We start from the raw sequence: 25711 nt of genomic DNA, 5'->3' as shown, positions 1-25711 counted from the left end.
ACACTGTAGAAAGTCAGCTGCTGTCCAAAACAAATTCCACGGAACGTACAGATCTGCAACATTTTGCTGTTGTGCGACACTGTCTGCAATTACTATTTATTTATTACAGACCTTATATTCTATAAATGAGGATGACCGTGTCCAATGGAAATGCAGAGCTTGCAGAGGTTGATTAATACTGAAATCAGTGCTGCAGTGAATGACACACTCATGAAAGGCAAAGTAAAAGAACACACATCTCAAAAGATCTTTGCTGCAGATGAAATACAGGAAAGGAAGTGGCCTTAATGCCACTCTGGCAACTAAACAGGCCTGGTTATACAATCCATAAACTGTGATGAAACCTACAGAAGCAAATCAAAATGCAACCAAATAAATGCTAAATACACAAATTATATTTTGTATTCCATCCTTTATGAATTTAGTGCTTTAATCAAACAGTTTTTTCAAGCCAGACACATCCAACTTGACCCAACAGTCTGACTTATGATTCCAACTTCAAGAATGGCTTTATTGCAAACGACCCCAGGAGTAACAGACTGCCCCAGGAGTAACAGACTGTAGTCAATGATTGGGACGATCATGCGACGAAGTAGTTTTAATATTTAAAATTGGTTAATTTACTACTGACTCAGCATATGACTTACAGTAGTACTGGTATTAAAAAAAAAATTCTGTTTGTCACGTACAAAATGCTGGTATTTTACCAATTTTGAACTACCCAACGAGTAGGCCAAATGCATCTAATTAAGTGCTTAGTGATAAAACATAAAATTGATATAACAAGGTGGCAGTTAAAAATGCTCCAAAAATTACCAAGTAGCCTGTCCGCAAAAGAGGACAATGGCACTCAATGGGTTAAAAGAAATAAGATGTTTGGTTTAACAACAGATGCCAAAACCTAAAAGCAACTAGGATTAGGAATTTTATTTAAAACCGGAAACAAGTTGCTTTTGTACGATAATAAAACTCATTCTGGAAATAATATTAAAAAACTATTTGCTGTTATTTCAAAAGTGAATGAACCATCATGCTTCCATAAGCTGTAACTGCTTAAAAAAAACACACACACACACACACACACACACACACACACACACACACACACACACACACACACACACACAAATAAAACAAATAATAATAAATCTACTTTTCAAAAAAGTCTGTGACCTTTGTAAAGCAGAAGTATATTTGTTAATGTACAATGGTAACAGTGATTACACACTGAAAATCGCCATCGGATTGTGAGATGCTTGATAAAGAATGTCCATACCAACAGCCATCACAATTGGGTTACCAAATGTAGGTACGGATACACATCCTCATCACAAGGGGCATGCATCCAGGAGAACAGGAAAATTAGAGCAGAAAGCAGCTAATGAAATAAGGAAAAAACAGGAGGAAAAAAAAAAAAAAAGTGTCCTTAGCACAAATGGGTATTTAAAAAAAAAAAAAAAAATCACAATTATCACAAATTGTGCCATTCCGAGCAATGTGGCCTTTGAAGAAAGCCTATTTATTGGGAGGGAAGGGTTTCATCTTTTGTTTTAGGAATATACGCCTGTTGAGTTACACCTGCAATTTGTTCATAAAATACTGTCTTGCCCTTAAATAAAAAAAGGGTTCCCACAGATAATTTACGTTGTGGTTAGAGCTGGCCTGTGTCCAGTAGATAAAGGGTTTATTGGCTTTATTTCCCAAACTGTAACAGTAACCTAAATAAATAATGTTTTCATTTCAAGTTGTGCCTGGGCACACTTGTCTGATAAACACATTGATTCTCTTATGGCTCTTTTTATGTTTTGATTTTACCGATTAACATTGTACTTTTTATAATACACTTTAACCCACAGAGATGAAGCTCTGTTTTGGCCATTGTTCACTGGCAGGCTTGGATGCCGAAATTGACTTTAGCCAATCCCTTAGTGTGTGTTATATTGCAATATCACTGAAATGTATCACTGTGTTATTCGGGTGACAACACTTTAGTTTAAGGGTGTGTTGTACTCATTAATACACAAATAAATGTGTTACTGTTAAATCAGACCTGGGGTCAATTATAGTTATAATTATAATGCTATTTTATAGTTACAATTCTAATTACAAATATACTAAAAAGTAACATGAATAGCTTAACTCAGTTTATTCTATCAAGCAGTAATCGCAGGCACAAATACAGAAACGTACTGCTGTATAACGTTTTTTCAAACAAACAGGGTCACTAAAATTGGTTGAAAATACGAGAAGAATGTTCGCTCAATGTAAAACACATGGCACTGTTAATGATTAAGCTTAAAAGGTGTGAACTGTAATTGCATATGGTAATTACACTTAAGTATGCAGGTGTGACAAGTTTCAACTACAATTACATTGTAATTGCAACATATGGCAAATTACACAATTACAACTGACCCCAGGTCTGTTAATAAATAAAGAAAAGAAAACAGCCTTACACAGACATTATATGACAAGAAGGATCTCTTATGCAAATCTGTATAATTTTCATACAAAGGTAAAGCTTCCAGTGGCTGCATTCTAAAGCAACCTGTCACAGAATAACCGGTTTGGTTAAAGTCAAAGTGTAAGCAGCATTTATACTGACTTTTCTGATTAAAAAACCCAGACCTTAAAAATATATCAAAGCACTTGTCACATAGCAGCACAGAGCCATCTAATCTACCCCAACTCTGTCCCTGATTTCATCCACTTTTTTAAATTATAAAAAGCATGTCTGTAGTTGGATATTAGATCATGCTGAAAGTGTTTTAAAATCAGGTTGCAATCTGATTGCAGATTACATTGTAACATATACTGAACCTTATAAAAATTGGAATACCCTAATATTGGAATACTGGAATTAGACAGGTAGCAAGGTTAAACCATTAGATCATTGCAAATCCAATTAGCCACATCCTAATGAACAGACCCTTTTAAAATGACAAACTGCAAGTTGTGCTGTGCTACCTCATGAGACTTATTAACTTAACCTTCCTAATTGCAAAAGTAGGTTGCTGAAATAATGCATTATTTACACCAACCCTGTAATTTGTGTGGTGTAAAAAACAAATACATTCTTCACATTTCTGAGCAGGCTTGTAAACATGTTAGCGTTTGTTTTTAAAACTTTTTTTTTTTTCCTGGAAATTAAATATGATGCAAGAAAAACTGAAAAAAAACAAAAAAAAAAAAACACAGTCCTTCCCCTTGATAAAGCTGTAGTCGGGCTACAGTTAAAAAAACAAATTGGTACATGTAGGTCTATAAATTATCACATTAATCTGTACTGTGTGTATTCTCCTTGTTGTTTAGAATCACTTTGCATATCACGTTCTGTTTCGGTCATATTATCACAGTGATCGTTTTAAAGCCTCCCTGTGGCCTCTATATAGCACTCCAATTACAGCTGGTACTCGGAATGTAATTAATGACCTGTTTTATTCTGCAGATGTTGTATAAATAATAATACTAATAACAGACTTGCCTGCTGGAAAAAAAAAACATTACCACATACTGATTTCAACACAAGCAGCTGTAGATACAGGATGGGTTAATAACAAAACCATTGCAGGCATGGTGAATATTTAATTTTATTGATCTTTTAAAGTAGAACAGTATATAGATGTAATTTTCCCCTTAATAAACTGTACACGGACAATGCATGCAATAGTGTAGAAGATAAATAAAAAACAGAAACCGTAGGGAAGATGCTCGAGGCAGACGATACACACTGCTTTCTTACATACCACACTCTGTCCTCCTGGTGATACTGTATCCATCTGACCAGTCTGCGTGGACGCTGACTTTAACCTTGACATTGGAAAGTGTTTTTTCTCTCTCTCTCTCTCTCTCTCTCTCTCTCTCTCTCTCTCGTGAATGCCTGCAAGCTAGTATTGTGTATGCAGTCACTCACTCATCATTTCCTTGAAAAAGTTGGAACACAAGAATTCCATGCTTGACATTGCTGTGGAGACCTGGCTTGAATGACACAGATACACACAGGCTTGTTTAGGAAACAGAGTGGGAATCTCTTGGTTAGTGTAATTTATCAAACAGAAGATGCCGTTAACCCTTTAAAAACCAGTGTCAGCAGGCGCCTATGCTACATATTTAATTGCATCACATCTGCTGACGCCTGTATCCTTTTTATAGGTCCTGATGTGGTAACTAATGAATCAACAAGCACAGATTTGTGTCCACGGGCACTCTAGGACCTAAAGGATTAATTTGGACTATAATATTTGGCTGAATGAGCAAATGCTTTTAGGGTTTCATATGCAATTACATAGGTTGCATAATGTAAAGATTATAATGATGTTGCTATATTGCAGCTTAAATATCACTTTAAATTGTCACATTATAAATGGGGTCAAATAAAATTGGATTTTTTCTACAAGTTAGGCACATTAATAATCCAGCCTAATGTGTCCACTGTACTGCAAAAGACCGATGCCTTAGACAGAAATCATGCAAAATCACCCTCAGCAAATGCACTTGCATGATGGCTTCAGTGAAAACTCCTCATCATATAGCACTGTATGGACTAAACCATCATTAATAATTTCATTACATTCCGAGATGTTGACTCTAAAAAAAAAAAAAAAAAAAAAATCAGATAATTTGACATCTAAAACCTAACAAGAAAACAGTACATTGAAAATAAAAGTAACCAAACATGTTTTAAGGGTTAACAAACTGTATATTTCTCCTTAAAATAACGCATTTTATGATACACTAGTATACACATCATTCAAATGCATTATTACGCAGCGATTGAGTAAGTTGTTTCTCCTGATTAAGTGCATTTGTTAATAAATTTTTTAAAAAAAGGATATACTGTTGTGAAAGTCCTACTGAAATGTTAAGTATGAAAACTAAGAAACCAGTTTGCAGTTGACTGAATGACCTTTTGCAACGATCAATGTTCAAACGTTTTTATTTTATTTTGTATTGCTTGATTGGGACTGCCGTACACTCAAAAGCCCAATGCAAGCGAGAGCATTTTTCAGACGTGAAAAACACCACGAGACATCCCCCAATTCAACAGGTTTTATTAAATATTATTAATGAAGTTGTTTACTAGTCTACAAGGCTACAGTGAAAGCGTTCCCCGCGTAAACAGAACACACGTTAACCAATAACTAGTAGGAGAATGTAGATTTCAAAATGTAATGATTCAATATTATGTTTTCATTCAGGTAACGCCATCCCTTTCGGCTGAAGTATTGTCAGATTCTACCTGACATAATACTATACGCAGGAAGTGATCTGTAAATTATACAAATCTTTTATCTGGCATTTTTCTTTTTATTCATTGTTACCTTAACAAACAAACAAAAAGGTTATGAGCTGTTATGCATATTATCGTAAGCATATTAAAAAGACGCTCATTTTTTCTTGAAAACTCTTAACCGCCAAAGAACCCAAAAGTGAAAAGACTTAATCTGTTAATCAAAATCTGATTTAAAGTGGTGCTCGAGGGTAGGCGATTAAAAACAACTGAATGTTGAGAAATAAAAAAAAAAACATGGCGAAAGTGGCTTGGTTGTAATACTGTGTGATGTTTTTTTTGTTTTGTTTTTTTCCAGCACCACGCTTTTGTTTCGACCAAAGCGGTCATTTGCACGAAAAACCAACAGGGCTCCTTCTCCACCTACTAAACTGCTGCCGCCGCCGCTGTTTTCCATACTATTCAGGGTAACACAACGAAAAGAAACATCTTTGATGCAGAGGTGCATTGTCAGTAAACACCCCCAACAACCCAATCGTGTCTTTATACAGTACAATTTAACCCATCGTACAAGTGCCACATACAGTCACAGCTGTTATGTTAAAATATCAAAAATAAATTAGGAGAAAAACACACATACCTTCGTGCCCCAGACAGTATTCTTTTCACTGACAAACTCTCTCTCTCTCGTGCAATTGACAAATTCAAACTCAGATTAACAAATCCACGTTATTTGCAATATATTTACCTAGCTCACTTACTACATTTGTCAACTCAACACAGTGCCAGCCATCTAAGTTTAAAATTCATATTATGTCCACATTACATTTTAAATAGCTAGTCGATAGCAGGTTTTAATTTAATATGATTATACAAAGTTGAAGTGACAAACACATAATTGCGTGACGCTAATCAGCGGGACGCTCCCCCTGGGGGCAGGCTGGACTTGGAGGGTGGGGGTGCTATACAAATCATACACATAAATTAATATACATATGTATCATATAATAGACATATCCCCTCAACTCACACCAGGGCACTAAACACTTTACACAGCTGTGAAACACATATCTGTATGAAATTATATTAAATGTGTTTTCTCTGAGTTTAAGTATTTGGTAGTGTTAACAAAAAACTACAAATTAACACTAGAACCGCTAAAGCCGTCAATTTGGCGGGTTTCACTTGTAATTTTTTTTTTTTTTTTTTTTTTTTTTTTATGCACTGCATATAGCCTATATCAAAGTTTTAGGACTGTTTATAAACCTGTTTATTATAAATTTTGTGTTACTTCTTTACAGAGTTTCAGTTGTATATAATATACCTCCATATACAGTTCTGTTCAAGTTTGTATGAGGAGTAAAAGCATAATTTTCTGTTTAAGAAATTTAAAAAATCATTAATGCACAGACACTTTACCGAAGATGTCAGATGTGTTGATAAACGCACTGGATAAGCTTCCATTTTGAGAGACTTTGCACTTAGGTGTATTTTAAGTTAAAATGGCATATGATTTTTAGATAGATATGTAGGAAACCTATTTTAAAGTGTGTTTATTTTGTTTTACATTCCGTGTGAGATGTGTTTGGGATGGGGCCCATTTAGATAGCATTTCCAAGCAAGAAAAATCAGAGGACTTCAAGAAAGGAAAAAATCACTACACCGGTAATAAGTGCTGCTAGAGTTCAGTCTATGGGTGTGCCAAAACTGTAGTATATACCAAGAATATGTATAGTTGTAAATATTTGTTAAATTATAAATGTTGTTTCTCTTCTTTTGTCCTGATTCTATTATAACACGCTGTGCACATTCAGTGTATAAAAGAGTATTTTAAATGGAAGCACACTGAACAGGCACCTCTGAAACACCCATAAGCTACTTTTTGACAGTAGTATAAATGGGTACATGAATGAGCAATTGTCTAAATACAAATGTACCACTTTTCGACAACACAAAATACTCATCAGAAACTGGTATGTATAGGGTTTTAAAAATATAAAAGTAAAACATTTTGACAGCAGTAAAACACTTATCTGAAACTTATGCACATAAAAATGATTGGTATCCTTAAAGTAAATATTTTTCTTTTAGAAACATACATTTATAGGTGTCTTTTTTGGGGGTGCTAATATGTGTTGTACAGTATATACAGGACTCCAGCTGAATATTATAATAATAATGTTTCAGAGCAGCATACTATTTGTGAAAATGGATTTCGATAAAACATTGCACATACCTGGATAAAACTACGCTAGGAGAAATGCTAGAGCTCTCTTCTCTAGTTTCTGATATATGGTAGGTTAAACTTCAACAAGTAACAAACTGATGGTCTGTGAGTGAACTGCTGGTGTTCCTGCAATATTGAGTCTATTCCTGGGCTATGTTTGTCTGCCTTTCACTTAATGACTTAAAATTATTTGTGCCCCTTCAGTTTTTATTTTTTTCTTTAAGTGTCTCCCCACCCTCAACACTATACAGCCCATTTTGTCCAATTAAGTGCACATGTAGTTTTAAAACATTTTATACGATCAATAATAATAGTACTTTCATTTCTGTATAATTGCAGGTCTTGCAATTTGGCAAATTATTTATTTCTTTTGGACCTGATATGCTTTTACTTAGAAAGCCAAATCATTTAGCATGCTGTAAATTCACATGCTCAATTAATCTGAACTTGCAGTTCTTCATTGATAATTTAATATTCCCTGTAGTGTTCAGTTCCAAAATTCCATCTGGCTCTTGTTAGAAAAAATGTTGAAATGTATGCATATGGTGTATCATTAACATACAAATAATAACCTGAATACATAATTACAAAATAGGGTTATGTAAAAAGTTTCTGTCCCAGAGCAAGTGAGGAGCATATCAACACACTGATTATGCAGCAGAGCAATGCCTTTGCAAATCAAACTTTAAGCCTAGTCAGAAAGTAGGTAATGTACCAGAAGTAGTTTAAACATTAATGTACCACTTCTGTAGCACTGAAATACCTGTCAGAAACTTTAAAATTACTTGAAATACAAGCATACCACTTTTTGACACCAGCAAAACACCTGTCAGAAATTGGTACACATCATTAAAGTACTAAAACATTATTTCACTTCTTGAAATGGGCCTCTTTCTATGAAAGCAACAGTTTTCTGGACTAAGACAATTCATGTGTTTGCATGTAAGTGTATGTCTAGGTAAATTATTATTAAACTTCAACTAAAATTGCTGTAGCAACCTGGCCAACTGAAAGGAACCTTGTTGGACTTTTGTGTTGCCCTGGTTGTTTGTCCTGTGCTTTGGTGTTTTTTGTATTGTTAGCGTTTAGATAACCCCACCTTGATTTGGGGAGTGTGTGTGTGTGAGTGTGAGTGTGAGTGTGAGTGTGTGTGTGTGTGTGTGTGTGTGTGTGTGTGTGTGTGTGCGTGCACGCAAGAGACAGCTGCGATTGGCCGGACCGGACAAGGATGCAGGAGAATTTACCTAGCCTGTGGTGTAAAAGATCAGAGAGAGACAGAGGCTGGAGGTCTGTGTTAAGGTCGGGAGTGCGTAAGGAACGGGGAGGAACTACAATTTAGTTAGCGACAGGGGAGTTTGTTACTTTGGTGATATGGTCCTGGACCAAACAGGAACTCAGGACGGTATTGAGTTCTGTTCAAAACAATAAACTACTGTCATTTAGCCCTGCACACCTTGTCTCCAGTATCATCCATCCTGCTGAGAGCTCTAGTCTCAATACCAACAAACCCACCTTAAAACATCTGTACTGATATCTTAAGTAAATCAAGTAAATCACATCTCTCTCTCTCTCTCTCTCTCTCTCTCTCTCTCTCTCTCTCTCTTTCAGCCACTGACTCACTGTGTGACCCTGAACAAGTCATCTCCTTGTGCTCCATCTTTCGAGTGGGACGTTGTTGTAAGTGACTCTGCAGCATATCTTGTAAAGCGCTTTGTGTTGGTGGTCCACTACGAAAGGCGCATATATAAAAATTATTACTATATATACTTTAGCTCAAAGAGCCAGCTGCCATATATATATATATATATATATATATATATATATATATATCTATATATATATATATATATAAATTTTCTGTCGTTCTAGAGTAAAATGATGATGAAGAGGGATCTGGGGCAAGTATTATGCACACTCCAGAGTCTCTATTTGAAATGAATGTACTGGTAGCAAGAATTTCCCATTTTCCTCTAGTATCCCAATCCCAAGGAACTCTCTTGTCTAAGAGCGCACAAAGGAAATACATGTAATTTAATACCTATTCAGAATAGAATTCCACTATAGCTTCATTATTTGCTTTAAAACAAAACGAATTTCAAAATCGAAATTATGTGTAATGTGGATAGAAGTAATCCTACCAGTGACATTTTCTAAAAAAAAAAACCCGGATCAAACCGATCCAGAATCTAGAGCACAAAATATCAGAAAAAAAAATCCGGATCACTGTTATCCAGATTAAAAGTTTTGAAAAACCGGCCCCAGGGGTAAAAATCACTCAACATTATTGGCTAGCTTTTGTTTACATTCCAGTCACATGCACACGCCCCTTTATTACCCGTCTCACCCACATAACCATATACTAGCACACTTCTAGTGTCCTAATTTAGTTCTGTGGTCTCACCTGTACACTATGTAGCTTTATTATTTCTCTGATTGGTTAATCGAATCAATATACCCCGCCCATCTCTAACGCCGATTGGCTATAATAACCCTAAGCAAAATAAACTAATACAATTGGTTACTATTGCAGTCAGCAAATCGATTTTTATTTTATTTTCAGTGATGGTTTTTTTAGTGCTAGTTTATTAATTTTTTTAATACGCTGTATTTTCTATAATGTGACTGTCTTTTAAAGAAAAACTGTGTAACATTGGTAAATGTGTTTATTTCGTCTGTCGGTGCTAGGTTAGCCCATGATGCAGTGCAGTATTTTGCAGCTCTTCACTTTAATGTGGATTTTTTTTCCCCAATCGAAGATGGCGGTACAGGAAATAGCTGCTCAACTCTCCATGGCACTGAAGGTCCAGGAATATCCAACTTTAAAGGTGTTGTATTCAGATTCAGACACGACAGCCAGGACTGATTCGCGTGTAGAAAACGCTGTTTAATAATTTCAGTGAGACATGGGTGTCCGGGTTCTAGATTGGTGTTAGACGCGTCTCAGCCGACTACAATATCTGATGAACAAAAATGTTTTTTTCAGAGTCAGACTCTTCATAAAAAAAGCAAACAAAAACAACAGTCCTCTAATGGTGTAATGTACATGGCGTTATTGTTAATATTTTTTTAAGATTTTGTGAGGCTCAAATACCAAGTTCTCTATCAGCGAATTTGTAGCCCACGCCTTTTTTGTCTAAGTGGAAAAACAAATTATGTTTGGGCATTCCGATTCAGTGCCGTGGATCAAGGCTAAACAATCAACCCTCCCTGTCAAGTAATTCATGCTGACAGTGAAGTTTTTTTTAAAAATTTTTTTATTAAGCTGTGTGTTTATTTAAGGTTTCCGTAACGAATGTGAATTGTCTGTAATTAATGATCTGCGCTTATTTGCAGCAGTTAGGACTTGCAACATCTAAAACGTTAGTAAAACGACGTCCATATGTATGATCGTTTACTGCATATGCTGTCATTGGTTTTCCATTGCCTTGCATTGACAAGCATGTAGACTGGTTATCTTTGCCACAATGCTTCTTGCTACATGCATGGTACAAGAGTTGCAAACACCTGGTTGTAACTTCTGTATGGCACACGGATGGAAATAAGACTACTATTGCATGTTTCACCCATTCCAGATTTTACTAGGAGCGTGAGTAACCACAGTGTACAGGTAACAAGTACAGGTGTGTTTTATTGTAAAATCAGGAGTGGATCGCGCTGATGTGCAGTAGGAATCTTCTTTCCATCCCTGGGGACAGCTAAACAGTTTATATAGCCTACTGTGTCATGGTTAATCCAGTTTATTATAATTATAATAATAATAAGCTTTATTTTGTATAGCACCTTAAAAACAGTCATCTCAGAGCGCTTCACAATTAAAAATACTGCAATAAATAAACTGTTTATACATAAACACAAGGAGACAAAAGTCATAAAAATCATAAAAATGCCTTTCTAAAAAAAGTAAGTCTTTAAATTAACTTTAAAAACACTCAAAGAAGCTGAGTCCCTGGTCTCTAGTGGAATAGAGTTCCATAATTTGGGGGCATAGCAACAGAAGGCCCTGTCGCCCATAGAGCGCAGGCGAGCAGGCGGGACACACAGCAGTCTGAGATCAGCAGAGCGGAGGTTGCAAGTGAGAGTGTAAAAGGATAACAGATCTGACAGATAAGTCGGAGCTAGCCCATGAAGAGCCTTATATGTTGGCAGTAAAAATTTAAAATCAGTTCTAAACCTGATAGGCAGCCAGTGCAAGGCCTCCAAGACAGGAGTGATGTGATCGCTAGAGTGGGACCGAGACAAAATTCTGAAATATAGACTTACTCTGTGAATTGTACTTTCAACAATGCTTGTTAATGTGGGTAAGCTGTTGATGACTGAATTATTATATTATAATATATTAGTCAACTTGTGAATTATGACACGCTACAAACAAGAAGGTTGACCTGACCATGGGATGTTCACCTGGTTTGAATGTTTAACCTTTATGTTAAAAGGTTCACCAGATCCATGAACGCAAGTTAAATGCAAACATTCCATTGTCTGATTTCTCAGAATAACGGAATAGCATCCAGGAGAATATTCAACACATTTGATAATCATTTCACGCAGCACTACATACCTGCCGTAAAATGTTTTGAATGTAGTGCTGCATAAGCCCATTATTTTGTTTATTTGTATTTAGTATTACTACATTATTAAGCTTGGCATGGCTTGAACCCCCTGCACCAGTCCTGGCTTGAGCTGTAGTAATAAAACTAAGGCCAGTTTCAGACGGATGCTCCAGAGGCGTGCCGAACTCAATTGAAATGAAGCACGTGTTAGAGCTGCACTTCATTCAATTTGATGAACCAGTTGGTTTCATACCGGCCGAACCGAAAGCGTATCTGACTTATTCCAAATAAATCTCCTGCAGTGCATCGTAAAATTGCATCGTAGACAAATAATGACGTGGTTATTATAAAGAAACTCAGTTATTTGAGGACAGTAGGCCTACACAGCGCAGTTTACTTTTGTCAAACAAATACAAGTTTTACTCACATTTAACCATCATTTCTGTCTCCTTTATTGTAAAATAATAATAAAAATATATAAATAATTTTTTTTATTATTATCTCTGTTGGAGAAATAAATGATTAAGCACCCAATCTGTAAATACAAAGGGCACACAGAACCCTATTTTTACATTAATTTAAATTAGGAACATGAAATCTAAAAAGTTTTAAAATATATTTTCATACATACCCAGTTTCCATTGAGCTGTCTTCTATTGGAGATCTGGACCGCTGCTCTTCTGTGGGCTCAGCCTTGATTGGTTCTGGTGGGTGATTAGCGCATTATTGTGGGATACACGATACTCTGGCATATCATTTGTGTACATTAGCATTAAGTCCAGCTTAGTTCAGTTCACCGCAGGAGCTCCTTATGAAACCAAGGTGCACCTGAGCTGCTGGGAACAGCAGAGGAAGGCGTGCTAGCAGCAAAAGAGCGTTGAGGCGAACTTAATTGTTTCAGGCGGTGCTTTACTCATGTACTTAATTGGGACTTAGTCAAAATATTGTGCTTGAATTGAGTTCGACACTCCTCTAGAGCATCCGTCTGAAACAGGCCTAAGGTTGTAATCTGTCAGCATCCATCAGAATTATTGATATGAGCTATTTCTTCACCACGTCTGAACCCCAACATTACATTAGTTTCAGTAATTATTTATTTTAAAACCTGAAAGAAAACCACTTGTAAGTATCGTAAACATATCTAAACTACTGATCTGAAAAAATGATCAAGTTTTGCACATTAGCAGAGTATGAAAGATTTCTACTGTTTTCTTTCTAGATTCTTTTCTGAGATTGCATTATTGCCCACGGTAGAAAGCCATGTGCTTGAAAGGGCAGTGTTCAGTGTTTGTTTTTTTTCCCCATGTGACTCAGGCAAGTAAACATGTTATGGTTTGGATTCAAACACTTCCTAATACTGTTACTGTAGCTGAAAGGGAACTCTGCATTTTTGAGGGGTATCTGTGGCAATTGCCTCACGGCCGACATTAATTTCAAGCCCTGTGTATGTATCCTGTCTATCCATCCAAAGTTCAGCTACTAACTTGCAGGCTAACTCTCATGTATATGTATGTGTGTACAATTGACAAAAATATCTTGCAGTTATTTACCGTTTCACCACAATCTGCATGAGTTTCAAAAAACGGCAAATGAAAAAGAGCTCTGTGTGATATGTGAGATTAATATATAAAAACACTGAATCAACACAGGAGCTCTTGAGCCTCTATTTAGACGTTTTCGACAGCCAAAAGTAAATAAACCTGATTATTTGCGCTCACGCATAGTGATCTCTATGGAAGCCAATCTGGGACAAAACCGCATTGTGCTGCTTTAGAGCGAGTCAGAATTTCATGGGAAACATGGGAAATGCCTCGCTTAAACAGTACCCAAATTTCTGACGTGTGTGTGTGTGTGTGTGTATATTATATATATATATATATATATATATATATATATATATATATATATATATATATATAAGCTCAAAGAGCCAGCTGCCCAATATATATTTACACACACACTCACACACACAGTGGCTTGCAAAAGTATTCAGACCCCTGACCAATTCTCTCATATTACTGAATTACAAATGGTACATTGAAATTTCGTTCTGTTTGATATTTTATTTTTAAACGCTGAAACTCAGAATCAATTATTGTAAGGTGACATTGGTTTTATGTGGGGAAATATTTTTAAGAAAAATAAAAAACTGAAATAACTTGCTTGCATAAGTATTCAACCCCTGTGCTGTGGAAGCTCTCAGTTTGCACCGATGAAAGAAATTGCCCTAACGAGGACACAGTTACCTTACCATTGGCCTCCACCTGTGAACCATTAAAGTTGCTGTCACATTTTCTGGATAAAAACCCCACTGTTGAAGGATCATTGGTAAGGCTGTGAATCTGAAGGAAACTGAAGACCAAAGACCATTCTACAGAAGTTAGAGATAAAGTAATACAAATGCATAGATTAGGGAAAGGGTACAAAATAATATCCAAGTGTTTGGCTATCCCAGTGAGCACAGTTGGATCAATAATCAGGAAGTGGAAGCTGCATCACACCACCCAGGCACTGCCAAGAAAAGGCCGTCCCTCAAAACTCAGCGCTCAAACAAGAAGGAGACTTGTGAGAGGCCAACAATCACTTTGAAGGAGCTACAGAGTTCAGTGGCTGGGAGTGGAGTAATGGTGCACCAGTCAACCATATCAAGAGCTCTGCATAACACTGGCCTGTATGAGAGGGTGGCAAGTAAGAAGCTGTTACTCAAAAAGTACCATCTGAAAGCATGTCTGGAGTTTGCCAGAAAGCATGAGAGTGACCCAGCTGTGATGTGGGAAAAGGTTTTGTGGTCAGATGAGACCAAGATAGAGCTTTTTGGCCAAAACTCAAAGCGCTATGTGTGGCGCAAACCTAACACTGCCCATGCCTCAAGACACACCATCCCTACAGTGAAGTATGGTGGTGGCAGCATCATGCTGTGGGGATGCTTCTCATCAGCAGGGACTGGGCATCTTGTTACAATTGAAGAAAGAATGGATGGAGCAAAATACAGGAAAATACTGCAAGAGAATCTGCTTCAGTCCGCTAAAAAACTGAAGCTTGGGAGGAAATTCACCTTTCAGCAGGACAATGATCCCAAGCACAAGGCCAAAGCAACATTGGAGTGGCTCAAGAACAAAAAGGTGAATGTCCTACAGTGGCCCAGTCAAAGTCCTGATCTCAATCCCATTGAGAATCTGTGGCACTATTTGAAAATTGCGGTCCACAAGCGTCGTCCAACCAACCTGAACAACCTGGAGCAAATCTGCCAAGAAGAATGGGCCAAAATCACTCCGATACTGTGTGCAAAGCTGGTACATACTTACCCTAAAAGACTTAAAGCTGTTATTGCAGCGAAAGGTGGCTCTACCAAATATTAATGTGTGGGGGTTGAATACTTATGCAAGCAAGATATTTCAGTTTTTTATTTTCTTAAAAATATTTCCCAACATAAAACCAATGTCACCTTACAATAATTGATTTTGAGTTTAAGTGTTTTAAAATAAAATATCGAACAGAACGAAAGTTCAATGTACCATTTGTAATTCAGAAATATGAGAGAATTGGTCAGGGGTCTGAATACTTTTGCAAGCCACTGTGTGTGTGTTTGTGTATATTAAGATTTATATATATATATAATATATATTATTACACACACACACACACACACACATACATACATACACATTTTGTTGCAAATTTTCCACCTTCACTTTACAACACCATTTTCATTTTTGTTTTATTTGAAGTGTTTAAAGTTAAATTTCAGTTTTCATTTGTTTGTTCAGCTACAAAAAGGCACAAGTAAACATCATGATATTACTTTATGAAAATTTATCTGCGGCCATGGTTTACTGTGAAGAAACAGCAATGGCAATGAATGAAAAAAAGAAATAAAATGTGGTGTCAACGTTATGTACTATTTATTTCTGGAATAAACAAAACAACGTTTAACTTGAACTGCTAACTGGCATCCTTTTGTTTTGTAGTTAATTCACTGGGGTAAAGTAAGTCCTACACAACTTATTCTTTACTCCTGGGATATTTTTTCTATTTGTCTTACATATTGTAAGGTCTTGCTGTACAGCAAAGGCACACATGCTCCCTGCCCCTGCTGCTATGCTGTCTCTGCCTGCCTTCAGAGCAATATAATGGCTTTTATTTATTTATTTTTTTAAGAACTAGAACGAATATCCTAGCATAAACATCCTGTTTTTGTCCCAGCACTTATATACACATTATATTGTGTAAATGTGCCTTTGCACTTGCTTCACAGTAGCACCCAAAGTATATATCACTGTGCATAACGCATATATATACATTTGTGTGGGAAGAGAACAGCCTGTCACAGTTGTTCCTTCTAGTCTGATGGTGTCCAGTCTACAAAGTTAAAACAATCCTAATATTGTAACTGATCATCCTTGTCTAGTGTGCAGATCCAGTCAAAAATGTGTCCAAATTGCATTTAACAACCTAATTATCATTTTTCCATTTTCTTCCTTGTTCCATTCTTACATTGCGGAGCAGAGCTATGTTTTGTAAAGCTCTTTAGGCTTCAAGTGGTTAAAAAAAATACTCTCCTTTGATTTTCAGCACAGCTGTTGTTTCTGGATCCAAATTAGTACAGAATAAAGAAACTCAAAAATACAGAAAGTGCTGAAAGGTCGCTCTTAAATTGTGTTGGTTTATAAGCTCATGACATCAGAAGCAAGCCATTTTAAATATATTAAATTAATATTTAACATGACCATGAAAAGATTATACAAGTGATGTACAGTAAGTGGTATATTGTGCTACACAGAATTACTTTGTGGTATGTTGCCATTCTACGCTACTGTAAAGATTTGTTAATCTTACCAGAAGAGTTCCACAGATGCTATAAACTATCTAAATAAATTTTTTTCCCCCCTACTTTCCTGTTTCACAGGTACCGTATGAGACCTTGAACAAGCGCTTCAGGGCTGCTCAGAAGAATATAGACCGGGAGACGAGTCACGTGACCATGGTTGTGGCAGAGCTGGAGAAGACTCTGAGCAGCTGCCCAGCTGTGGAGTCCGTTGTGTCTTTATTAGACGGGGTTGTGGAGAAACTCAGTGCTCTGAAAAGAAAGGTGAGAATGGAGATGAGTGAACCTGTTATCTCACACTCAAGAGGGAGGTTTTGGAAATACAGCATAAGAAATGTTAGCAACAAGTTTGGAAACAGGGTTTTCGAATATATTTCTACATCTGTTATTGTCTCTCTGTTGTTAATTAATTAATTAATTAGTTTACATTTATTTTTAAATAACGTAACTTCTAGTCTAAGTCAATATGTATAATTGACCCTGTATTTTGTGGTATGAGAAGCCAAAATAATGTCCCTGGCAAGTTTAATTTCAGTTTGATAAGGGTTTTTTGATGCATGTCAAAACATAAGGACCAGAGAACGTTCATCCGAACAGCACCACTATATTCCAGTTGCTGCAGGGCACGGTAAAAGATCGGGCGCATAACTGTCTTTTTTCTCCACAAATACATATTTTTCTTGGGATGTGCATGTCATGTACTATGTGTAACATTTTTTATTGATATATTTCTGGAGAATAACATTTGTGAGGCTGACCCTTTGTAGTAGTTACCCAGCACAGTGGGACGATGCCTCGGTCTGCTGGCTTGTTACTTATAAAGTGAATATCAGCTAGTTTCATACACCTTTCCAAAGGTAACATTAGGTTGTCCAAGATTTAAAGCTGATTGGGGTCTGTAAAATCAGCTATGACAAGTTTGCTCAAACTCCCCTTCAAGCCTAGGCTTTACGTTACCTACCGTATCTGTCCAGTCGTCCTCGAGAGCCATTCGTCACAGGTCCCGGTTAGTGCCCACACAGTACAGATGTTGGGTCCGGCTTGTGAGAACAGCACTGAAATGATCTCTTAATCTCTCACTTGCACTGGAATGCATTTTAGGCACTGTGTGTTTAGTTAAGACCACAAGCGCATTTGCCATTCCCAGAAATTGAATGTACTACTGTACAGGTAATTGCAAAGCAAGATGTACTGACATTTTTTACATATATGTAAATGATTGATTTCTTATACATGATTCACAATTAAATTAATATTTGGTGCTATCCATGCTGCCTTTCAGGATTTATGTACCTGTTTTTTCAGGATAATGGTCCTCTAGATAGATGTCTGTATTTCCGTGTGTGTGTGTGTGTGTTAGCCATTCATTTTCTTTTTTTTATAACCTTATCAGTTTTCTAAAAGTGAACTTGTGCAATTTGGTCTGCCCTGACAGCTCAGTGAGCAACTCTTGGTGATTTACGAGGCTAGAACCACTTAAGGATAAGCAATCTGTTTCCCATGCTGCTGGAATAGCTGTTGCTGTTTTTCTTACAACTGAAATACGTGTCAGAAAGCAAGAATGTTTTGCAGGCAATGATGGTTAACTTGGATGATCTGTATTTTTAGTCTCTGCATGGAAACGGTATGAGAGTTAAGTTAGTAGGGTATAAATAGTCTACTTTCAGTAAATATATAATCTTTCAATCTGTGCCCATGCCTTGCAAGAAACTAGCCAGACAGGAAACACAAAACAGGGACAGTGTGTGTTTGTGTGTGTGTGGTTTTATTTATTTTTAGTTAAAGTAGTCAGACTGTTTGTTGGAATTGGCTTGCTGGGTGTAATTGTAAAATTCTGCTTCGCTGTGCATGATATAAAGAACATGCATATTTAACAATGTGATTCTGCTTGGCTGGTTTTTACTTTGTTGAAATGAACACAGAACCATGAGAGTCTGAACTCATTATTTAAATCAGTGCTTCCTTTTGTACCGTTGAAATGACTGCTAAGGGTGATGTGTTTCTAAAGCAGTAGGTGGTGAGATTGAAATAGGACTACTTTGAATTTCAGCAGAGGAATATTATATTTGTGCAGTATAAAAGTCATTTGAGTGAAGATCTTTTGGTCAGATGGAAATGATTAAAGAAATACATGCAGATTGGCGTGAGGAATGTGATCTCACTCGAGGCCTGAGCAATTAAATGAATGAAGCAGAACAACTGCTTCTTTTTAGGGAAATGTTGACTTTTTTTTTTGGACAAAATGCACCAGAGATATTTAATAGTATAAATAAATTGTGAAATCAGTTACGCTACATACATATTTCAAATGAATACACAAATATTTGAACTGTTCTTGTGTCTGTGCTTATTTTAGGGGTTAGCCTTTGTGTGAAGCCCATGGACTTGACTTGGGGTTTGTTTTTCATAAGCCTGCTGCCATGGGAGCCAAGTCTTAAGCTGTGGCTCCACTTGCTTGTTTGCGTGCCCTGCCCCCTTACAGTTTGCAGCTGCCTGTTTCGTGCCACGTAATAAGTTCAAATGAAATCACTTGAACAAGCAGTACTGCTACTAGAGATGTACCGAATATCATGCAAGAGGGTGCTGATTTGTTAATGTTAGCAATTGTGTACACTGGAAAACAGTACTGAATGCTCATTTAATTTACTTTAAGCAAGTGTCAAACATCAGAAAAATGTAAACAATTGTGTGCTGAAACAAAAGAACACCTTGGTGTTAGTGCATGTTATTAATTCTAGAGTTGATCAGGATGATGTCATAGGTTAAGTGAAAATGTGCATTTAACATCTACCATTAAAACAAGCACACTTGAAAGTGTTGCCTTGTAAATATACAAAAATAATGCACAGACCTTTTGGGCCACTTTGAAGTTGGTAGTGCACAGTGACCTCTGGAGGGATAATTGTATTCATGAATACAGCTTCCCCCTGTCTTAAAAAATATTAGCATTTTTTATTTTTGAAAGTGAAGTTGAAATCTAATGGCTTTACATACATTTTGTTTATGGTCCTATTTTACCTTTTGAAAGGAGCCCAATTAACCTGGCAGCTGCTCTTAGGGATTGATCTGATGTGGTATTAATGCTGATGTGCTGCAGCTATTATCTACAAACAAAACCTGCCTAGGTAGTGCCCAGCAGCGGATTGGGTTTAATTAATTCCTGGTTTAGCCAGCTTACTGTGCAGGGGGAGAATGCCTGTACCAGACCTGTACAGCTGCAGCACAATAAGAGACACTACTATCCTAATGTTTACTGAAGTGAAATCTACCTAAATACATTCACTAATACAACAAGTCCTTGGAATATCTCCTTCTTTACTGGGTCTCTCCCTTTATTCATGAACTTGGAACATGTCAGGTGGTTGAACATTGGTATGTTTTTAGCAGTATGCAAATCGAACAGTTTTCTGAGAACCTCTTAAAATGAAAAAGAACGAAAACATGAATGTGGACTTCATCACATTTATAAACTCTTCCAGAACTGAGGGGTCATTCAGGGTTGGAATTATGTTAATTCTTGATTAAGTGCCTGCTACAGTACAAGTCCTCATTGACTGTGTCTTCTGCCGTCCTAAGGAAAATGTGGTGTGTTGAACTCTTTGCCCCTTTATTCACAGCTGCATGTTTCTTTTGGATATTTTTCCAAATCGCTTCCCCTAAGGGAATAAGACAGGCTTTCTACTTCCAAGCTAGTGTAAACCTGAATAACAAAATCCTGTGTGCTGCATACACTCCCTCATTTAATCCTAGGAGTGACGACCAAACCCTTGACAAATCTAAGTGTAGTCTGGTTCATGACCTTCAGATATCTCAATGTGATTGCTGAAATCCCTGAAACTGGTGGAAAGACCATCTATATTTTGATCCAGCAGGTTTTGAAAGTTTGGAATTTGCAGAATTGTTTTTGCTCGCGAATCTTGATGCAGCAATTTAAACCAGATGCCTTTGCATTTACCGATTTTTGTAAAATTGAGGATGTGGGAGGAAAAGTGGAATCCTTTGTTGATATTAATGCACTGGCTGTTAAAGCAGTCAGCATTGATTGGTTGCTACTGTATTACATGGAGTTTTCATCCTTCCAATGAATTAGCTGGAAACTACTGCACATGTTAAACCCTTTGTGTCTGTGATTTTACAAAGCTGCCAAAGCCATGCATCTCAGACCAGGGTTAGACTCTGAAAATAGTGAGTGGACTCTGTAGGGTTATGCAGTCTGGACCAGTGGTGCTCTGTTTGCGCAAGGGGCCTGGGACCTATTAGACCCCCAGTGGGGTCCAGGGGCAAAGCCCCCAGGGAATTTTTTCACATTTATAGGGTCAGTGCCATCAATTGTACACCTAAAAATATGACGATCTTACTGGGTCCATGAAAAATCATACTGTTAGTTGGATGTCATGTAAAGAGATATATTATGTGAAGAGTGGAATTAAGTTTTAGGCTATCAGTAATCTGTATAATAATTTGAATTAATAGTAGAACACGCTGAACTGGAAAATGCTGCCAATATCAGTGTTGGGTTGATTTTTTATGGAAGGTTTTCAGGTCAGAATAAAGAAAAGGAGAAAGAAAAGGAGCTGTCTAAACTAGGAGGGCTATCCTTGCCTGTTCTTGAGAAATATTATTTACTGAAAGGATATATCGGTGCAATACTGGATTTTCAAAAATGTTAATGCCGGATGTGCCCACATGAAACCATCTGGAAAACAATCTGCTATTCACTTCTAACTGGTCCCAAAGGAAAGTGTTTAAACATTATTTTAAGTAAAAAAAAAAAAAAAAAAAAAAAAAAAAAAAAACAGTTATTAAAAACACATTGTTAGGATTAGACAGTGTTTATTTAAAACCCGAGAACAGAAATATTATACACAGAGAGGCAAATAACAAGGGCTTGATGTCACATATTCAATGTAATAAAAAATATCCTTCCTGCTTTCGATGATCGGTGGATTTAATAATAATAATAATAATAATAATAATAATAATAATAATTGATGGCAATCTTTGTTAGATAGCTTCTTTCATTATAAGGATCTTGAAGCTCTTTACAAAGAAAAAGCCATAAAAATAAAAAAAAGTATGCAACTGCATGTCGCAAATAAAAACTAAAGCTTAAAAAAAAAATCTGACAATAGCCTAACGTTTGTGCCCTTTTTACATACAATATAGTATCCCAAAGCTCTTTTACAATAACTATAAAGACCATACAGACATCACAGATCACTGAAATAAGAAACAGAATGCATAATGTTAAAAAAAAAAAAAAAAAAAAAAAAACTTAAATCGGACAAAGTAGCAGGTCACAAATAAAAAAATAACATAACAATGCAATATAATAAAGAACAGAAGGCTTTATATTATATCCTAGTAAAAATGTGTGTACAGTGTCTTATTAAACACTGATATGATGTTAAGTAACTTTCACTATATTATAAGATTTCACACTTATTTTCAGTAAATCGAGAGATCTTGCTAGGAACGCAGGATCGATGAGGGAGGCAGTTTTGGAAGGAAAAAATGTCAGCTTTTATGCTAATTTTCACTTCGTTTACTTTAGAAATGTCTTAACTGAATCAACATGTTATTATGTGATAACATTCTTTACAAAAGAAAAAAAAATGTAGTTGCCCAAAAACCGTTGTCTCGTCAATTTCAGTTCACGGTGCCGCTTGTCAATTTCAGTACAAAGACTCCAGTGACTGACTGCGTGTGCTCCAGAGAGCTGACACATACACAATACAAGGAAAAGCAACGTCGGGATGAAGCATTGGGGTGAAATTAAATAGGCTATTATTCCAGATAAATAACAATAAAGACAGAGTGTGAAAAATGCCGTTTCACCAAAAAATGTGGGAGTCCACTCTTCCAAAACAGTAAGTGAACTGCGCCCACCCCCCAGTCTAACACTGCCTTGGTTGCAGTTTGAGGTACTGACTTCATATTTACAGGCTTATACATTATAAACACTGTACACTAAATGTGTTGTGTTGGTGCTTTTATAAAAATAAATAGTTAGGGCTGTCAATTAATCACAGTTAACTTCTGTGATTTAACATGTTAATTTTCTTGGGATATTTTTTATTTAATGCATGTTAATCGCACTCATGTCTTGTCCCGCTTAGCATACCCTAGTTAATTTCCTGCAGCATGATTTTTAGTGCATGCCAAGATTGAATGAGTGTAGTCATCCTTTTCATATACAATTAGTCACGGAACTGCATTATGTAGCAAAGCACTCAAACTGAAGGACTTGTGAATGGGAAGTTTATTACTTATATCTACTATCAAAGTGAGTTCCAGTATCTCGGAAGTGCATCCAGTTTTCTCTACCACCTGCTTCAAATTGCACTTTCTAGTAGTTTTTCTGCTACAGACAACAACAATACAACAGCAAATGAAATCCATCAGTTTCGACAGAGTACTCTTTAGAAATTCAGGATGGCTGCAAACCCATGCTCTAGCTACTTGATACTACAACCAGTGCTGCTGGATAGATACCGACAGCAGCCCAGGTAACACTGTAGCTTAGTTTTATTTCAATAACCACATTTATTTTAAATTATATTTACATTTATAGAGGATATAACTGTTACTCGGTGACTTTTATTTAGGTAATTTTCAAGTTATTAATAAAATAAAAAAAATTAGTGATGGGACGAACACAGGATATTCGCTCATAATTTTAAATATTTGTTCGTTTTCAGAAAGTAATAAAAGCCATTGTATTGCTCAGAACGCCCAAATAAGTTAAGCACTTCAAATAAAATGAACGTGGAAATGGCGTTGTAAAATGAAGGGGAAAGACTCACTGTTTTGGTTCTCTTTTATTACATGCCACATAGTTACAACAAAAAATACATAATATATAAAATCTATATAAAAATCACTACTACATCTCTGGCACGTTGGACACTGTTTAAGCAAGGCATTTCAGAATGACGTGCTTGCCTTTTTTCTGTCCCATGAGATTGACTTACTCTAAAGCAGCACAGTGTGTTTTTGACCCAGATTGGCTTCCATAGAGATCATTATCTGTGCACGCATAATCTGGTTTGTTTACTTTTTGCTGTGTAAAACTTTTAAATAGAGGCTCAAGAGCTCCTGTGTTGATCCTGTGTGTTTTATATATATATATATATATATATATATATATATATATATATATATATATATATATATGTATATGTCGTGCAACTTCTGGTAAGGCGTAAATAAGTTTTTTTGTCCGCATTTCTTCGAATATGAATAGTAAAGATTTTTGTACTTATAATACAAAAACATAGGTTTATGTACAGTTTTATCGGAAAGCCTTTAAACAGGGCGGCATTATTATTATTATTATTGTTATTATTAATAATAATAATAATAATAATATAGTAATAAAACAGCAGTGAAAAAACATCAGCTTATGAATAAAAGAAATTGAAACGAAACTGATTATTGTAAATGCAGTAAGGTAAGTAATAAACTGACTTCATTGTGATTTAGCAGTTGGTTCAAACAATATTGCAATAATCCTGGATTGTAAATAAACGTAAAACTCTAAAGAGAAAGCAGGGTTTTTATGCTGAGTTGTTTTTTGGTTAATAGCTTCAGCAATAAAACATAAATGAGATGGACGCAGTAATTTATCAATTAAATGTGCAATTAAAAAAAAGATTAACAGAGAAATTTTTGTAATCTCAAGATTAATCGCTTGACAGCCCCAATTTTAAAGATTATATAGTATTGAATTTGACAGTCTATTACCGACATTACAATTTTTATATATATAAAATGTGTGTGTATATATGTGCGCTTTTGTGGATGAGGAAATATTTACAATAAGTAGATTTTTACAATTATTAAAATGTTAATTCAAAAATATTCATGACACCTGAAAAGGAAAATGAAATTAATAGCTATTTGAGGCACCTTTAGCATTTGTTATGAGCTTTTGGCATGATTCTTGATTATTATATATATATATATATATATATATATACCCCAGTCCCATTTGTAGCCAATTCACTTTGAAATTCTTTGGTAGTCAGTCTCAGATTGTTATTAATCTTCCTCACAATTCTTCTGCTTGCTCTTGGTGAAAGAACCTTTCTTCTAGACTGAGAGAGTGTTGTGACAGTACCATGAGTCTTGTACTTCTTGATAATAGAAAAATTGGGATACTCAACCCCCCAGCGACTGGAAACTGAGGCTGAAACATGTATCCTCCAAAACACGTTCATGCCAAACCGTCTTGTTTCACACTCTGGATCCACAGTGAAGCCACAAGACCTATAGTGCCAGAGGACAACACAGATCTGAATGGCTCCACTGCAGACCCACAGGCACGGTGAACCAGGGAGTGCCCTGCCGACCTAAACCCTCCCTACCAGGGTGGCGCTCAGTCAATTGTGCGCCGCCCGCTAGGAACCCCTGGTCACGGTCGGCAGTGACTTAACCTTGGTCTGAACCTGTGATCTCCAGGCTATAGGGCACATCCTGCACTCCACGCGGAGGGCCTTTACTGGATGCACCACTAGGTAGCCCTGGAACTATTCTTGTATTCTTCTCTAGCTTTATGACAACAAATAATTTTCTGCCAAAGATATAGCTTTTTACTTTTTCCCAGATTGACTTATTGGTAGTGACAGCAATCATCCTATGCCTAACCCTTTTATACTCTCTAAGAATGTTCACCTACAATCCACATTTTCTAGACTTTTCTAGAATTAGGTTCTGCATTATCATATTGACATTTGTAGAACCTTGTAGACAAAACTATCATGTCATCAAAGGGTATGAAAAACTTTGTTTCACTTCATGCTTGCAGATCATTGTCACATACAATAGACTATTTAGCAAAATAAGAAATATACCTATGGTACCTGTTAATTATATTA

At 36.3% G+C, this 25711-nt stretch overlaps 1 protein-coding gene across 2 annotated transcripts in view; it reads left to right on the top strand.

Moving 5' to 3' along the window:
• Window positions 1-10058: 10058 nt before the first annotated feature.
• Window positions 10059-25711, top strand: part of LOC121330954 (E3 ubiquitin-protein transferase MAEA-like) — a 41884-nt gene continuing 26231 nt past the window's right edge. The window contains exons 1-2 of one of the 2 annotated variants that reach the window (XM_041277968.1): window positions 10059-10282; window positions 16914-17096. In XM_041277968.1, coding sequence (XP_041133902.1) covers window positions 10151-10282; window positions 16914-17096 — 315 coding nt within the window. In that variant the 5' untranslated portion in view covers window positions 10059-10150. The remainder of the gene's footprint in view (window positions 10283-16913; window positions 17097-25711) is intronic. The other variant, XM_041277977.1, reaches the window with a different exon arrangement.

This window comes from Polyodon spathula, chromosome 2 (assembly GCF_017654505.1).
Source record: "Polyodon spathula isolate WHYD16114869_AA chromosome 2, ASM1765450v1, whole genome shotgun sequence".
NCBI classification, from domain to species: Eukaryota; Metazoa; Chordata; class Actinopteri; order Acipenseriformes; family Polyodontidae; genus Polyodon; species Polyodon spathula.
The sequence above is the reverse complement of the archived record's forward strand: the minus strand, read 5'-3'. Positions and strand labels throughout refer to the sequence as shown.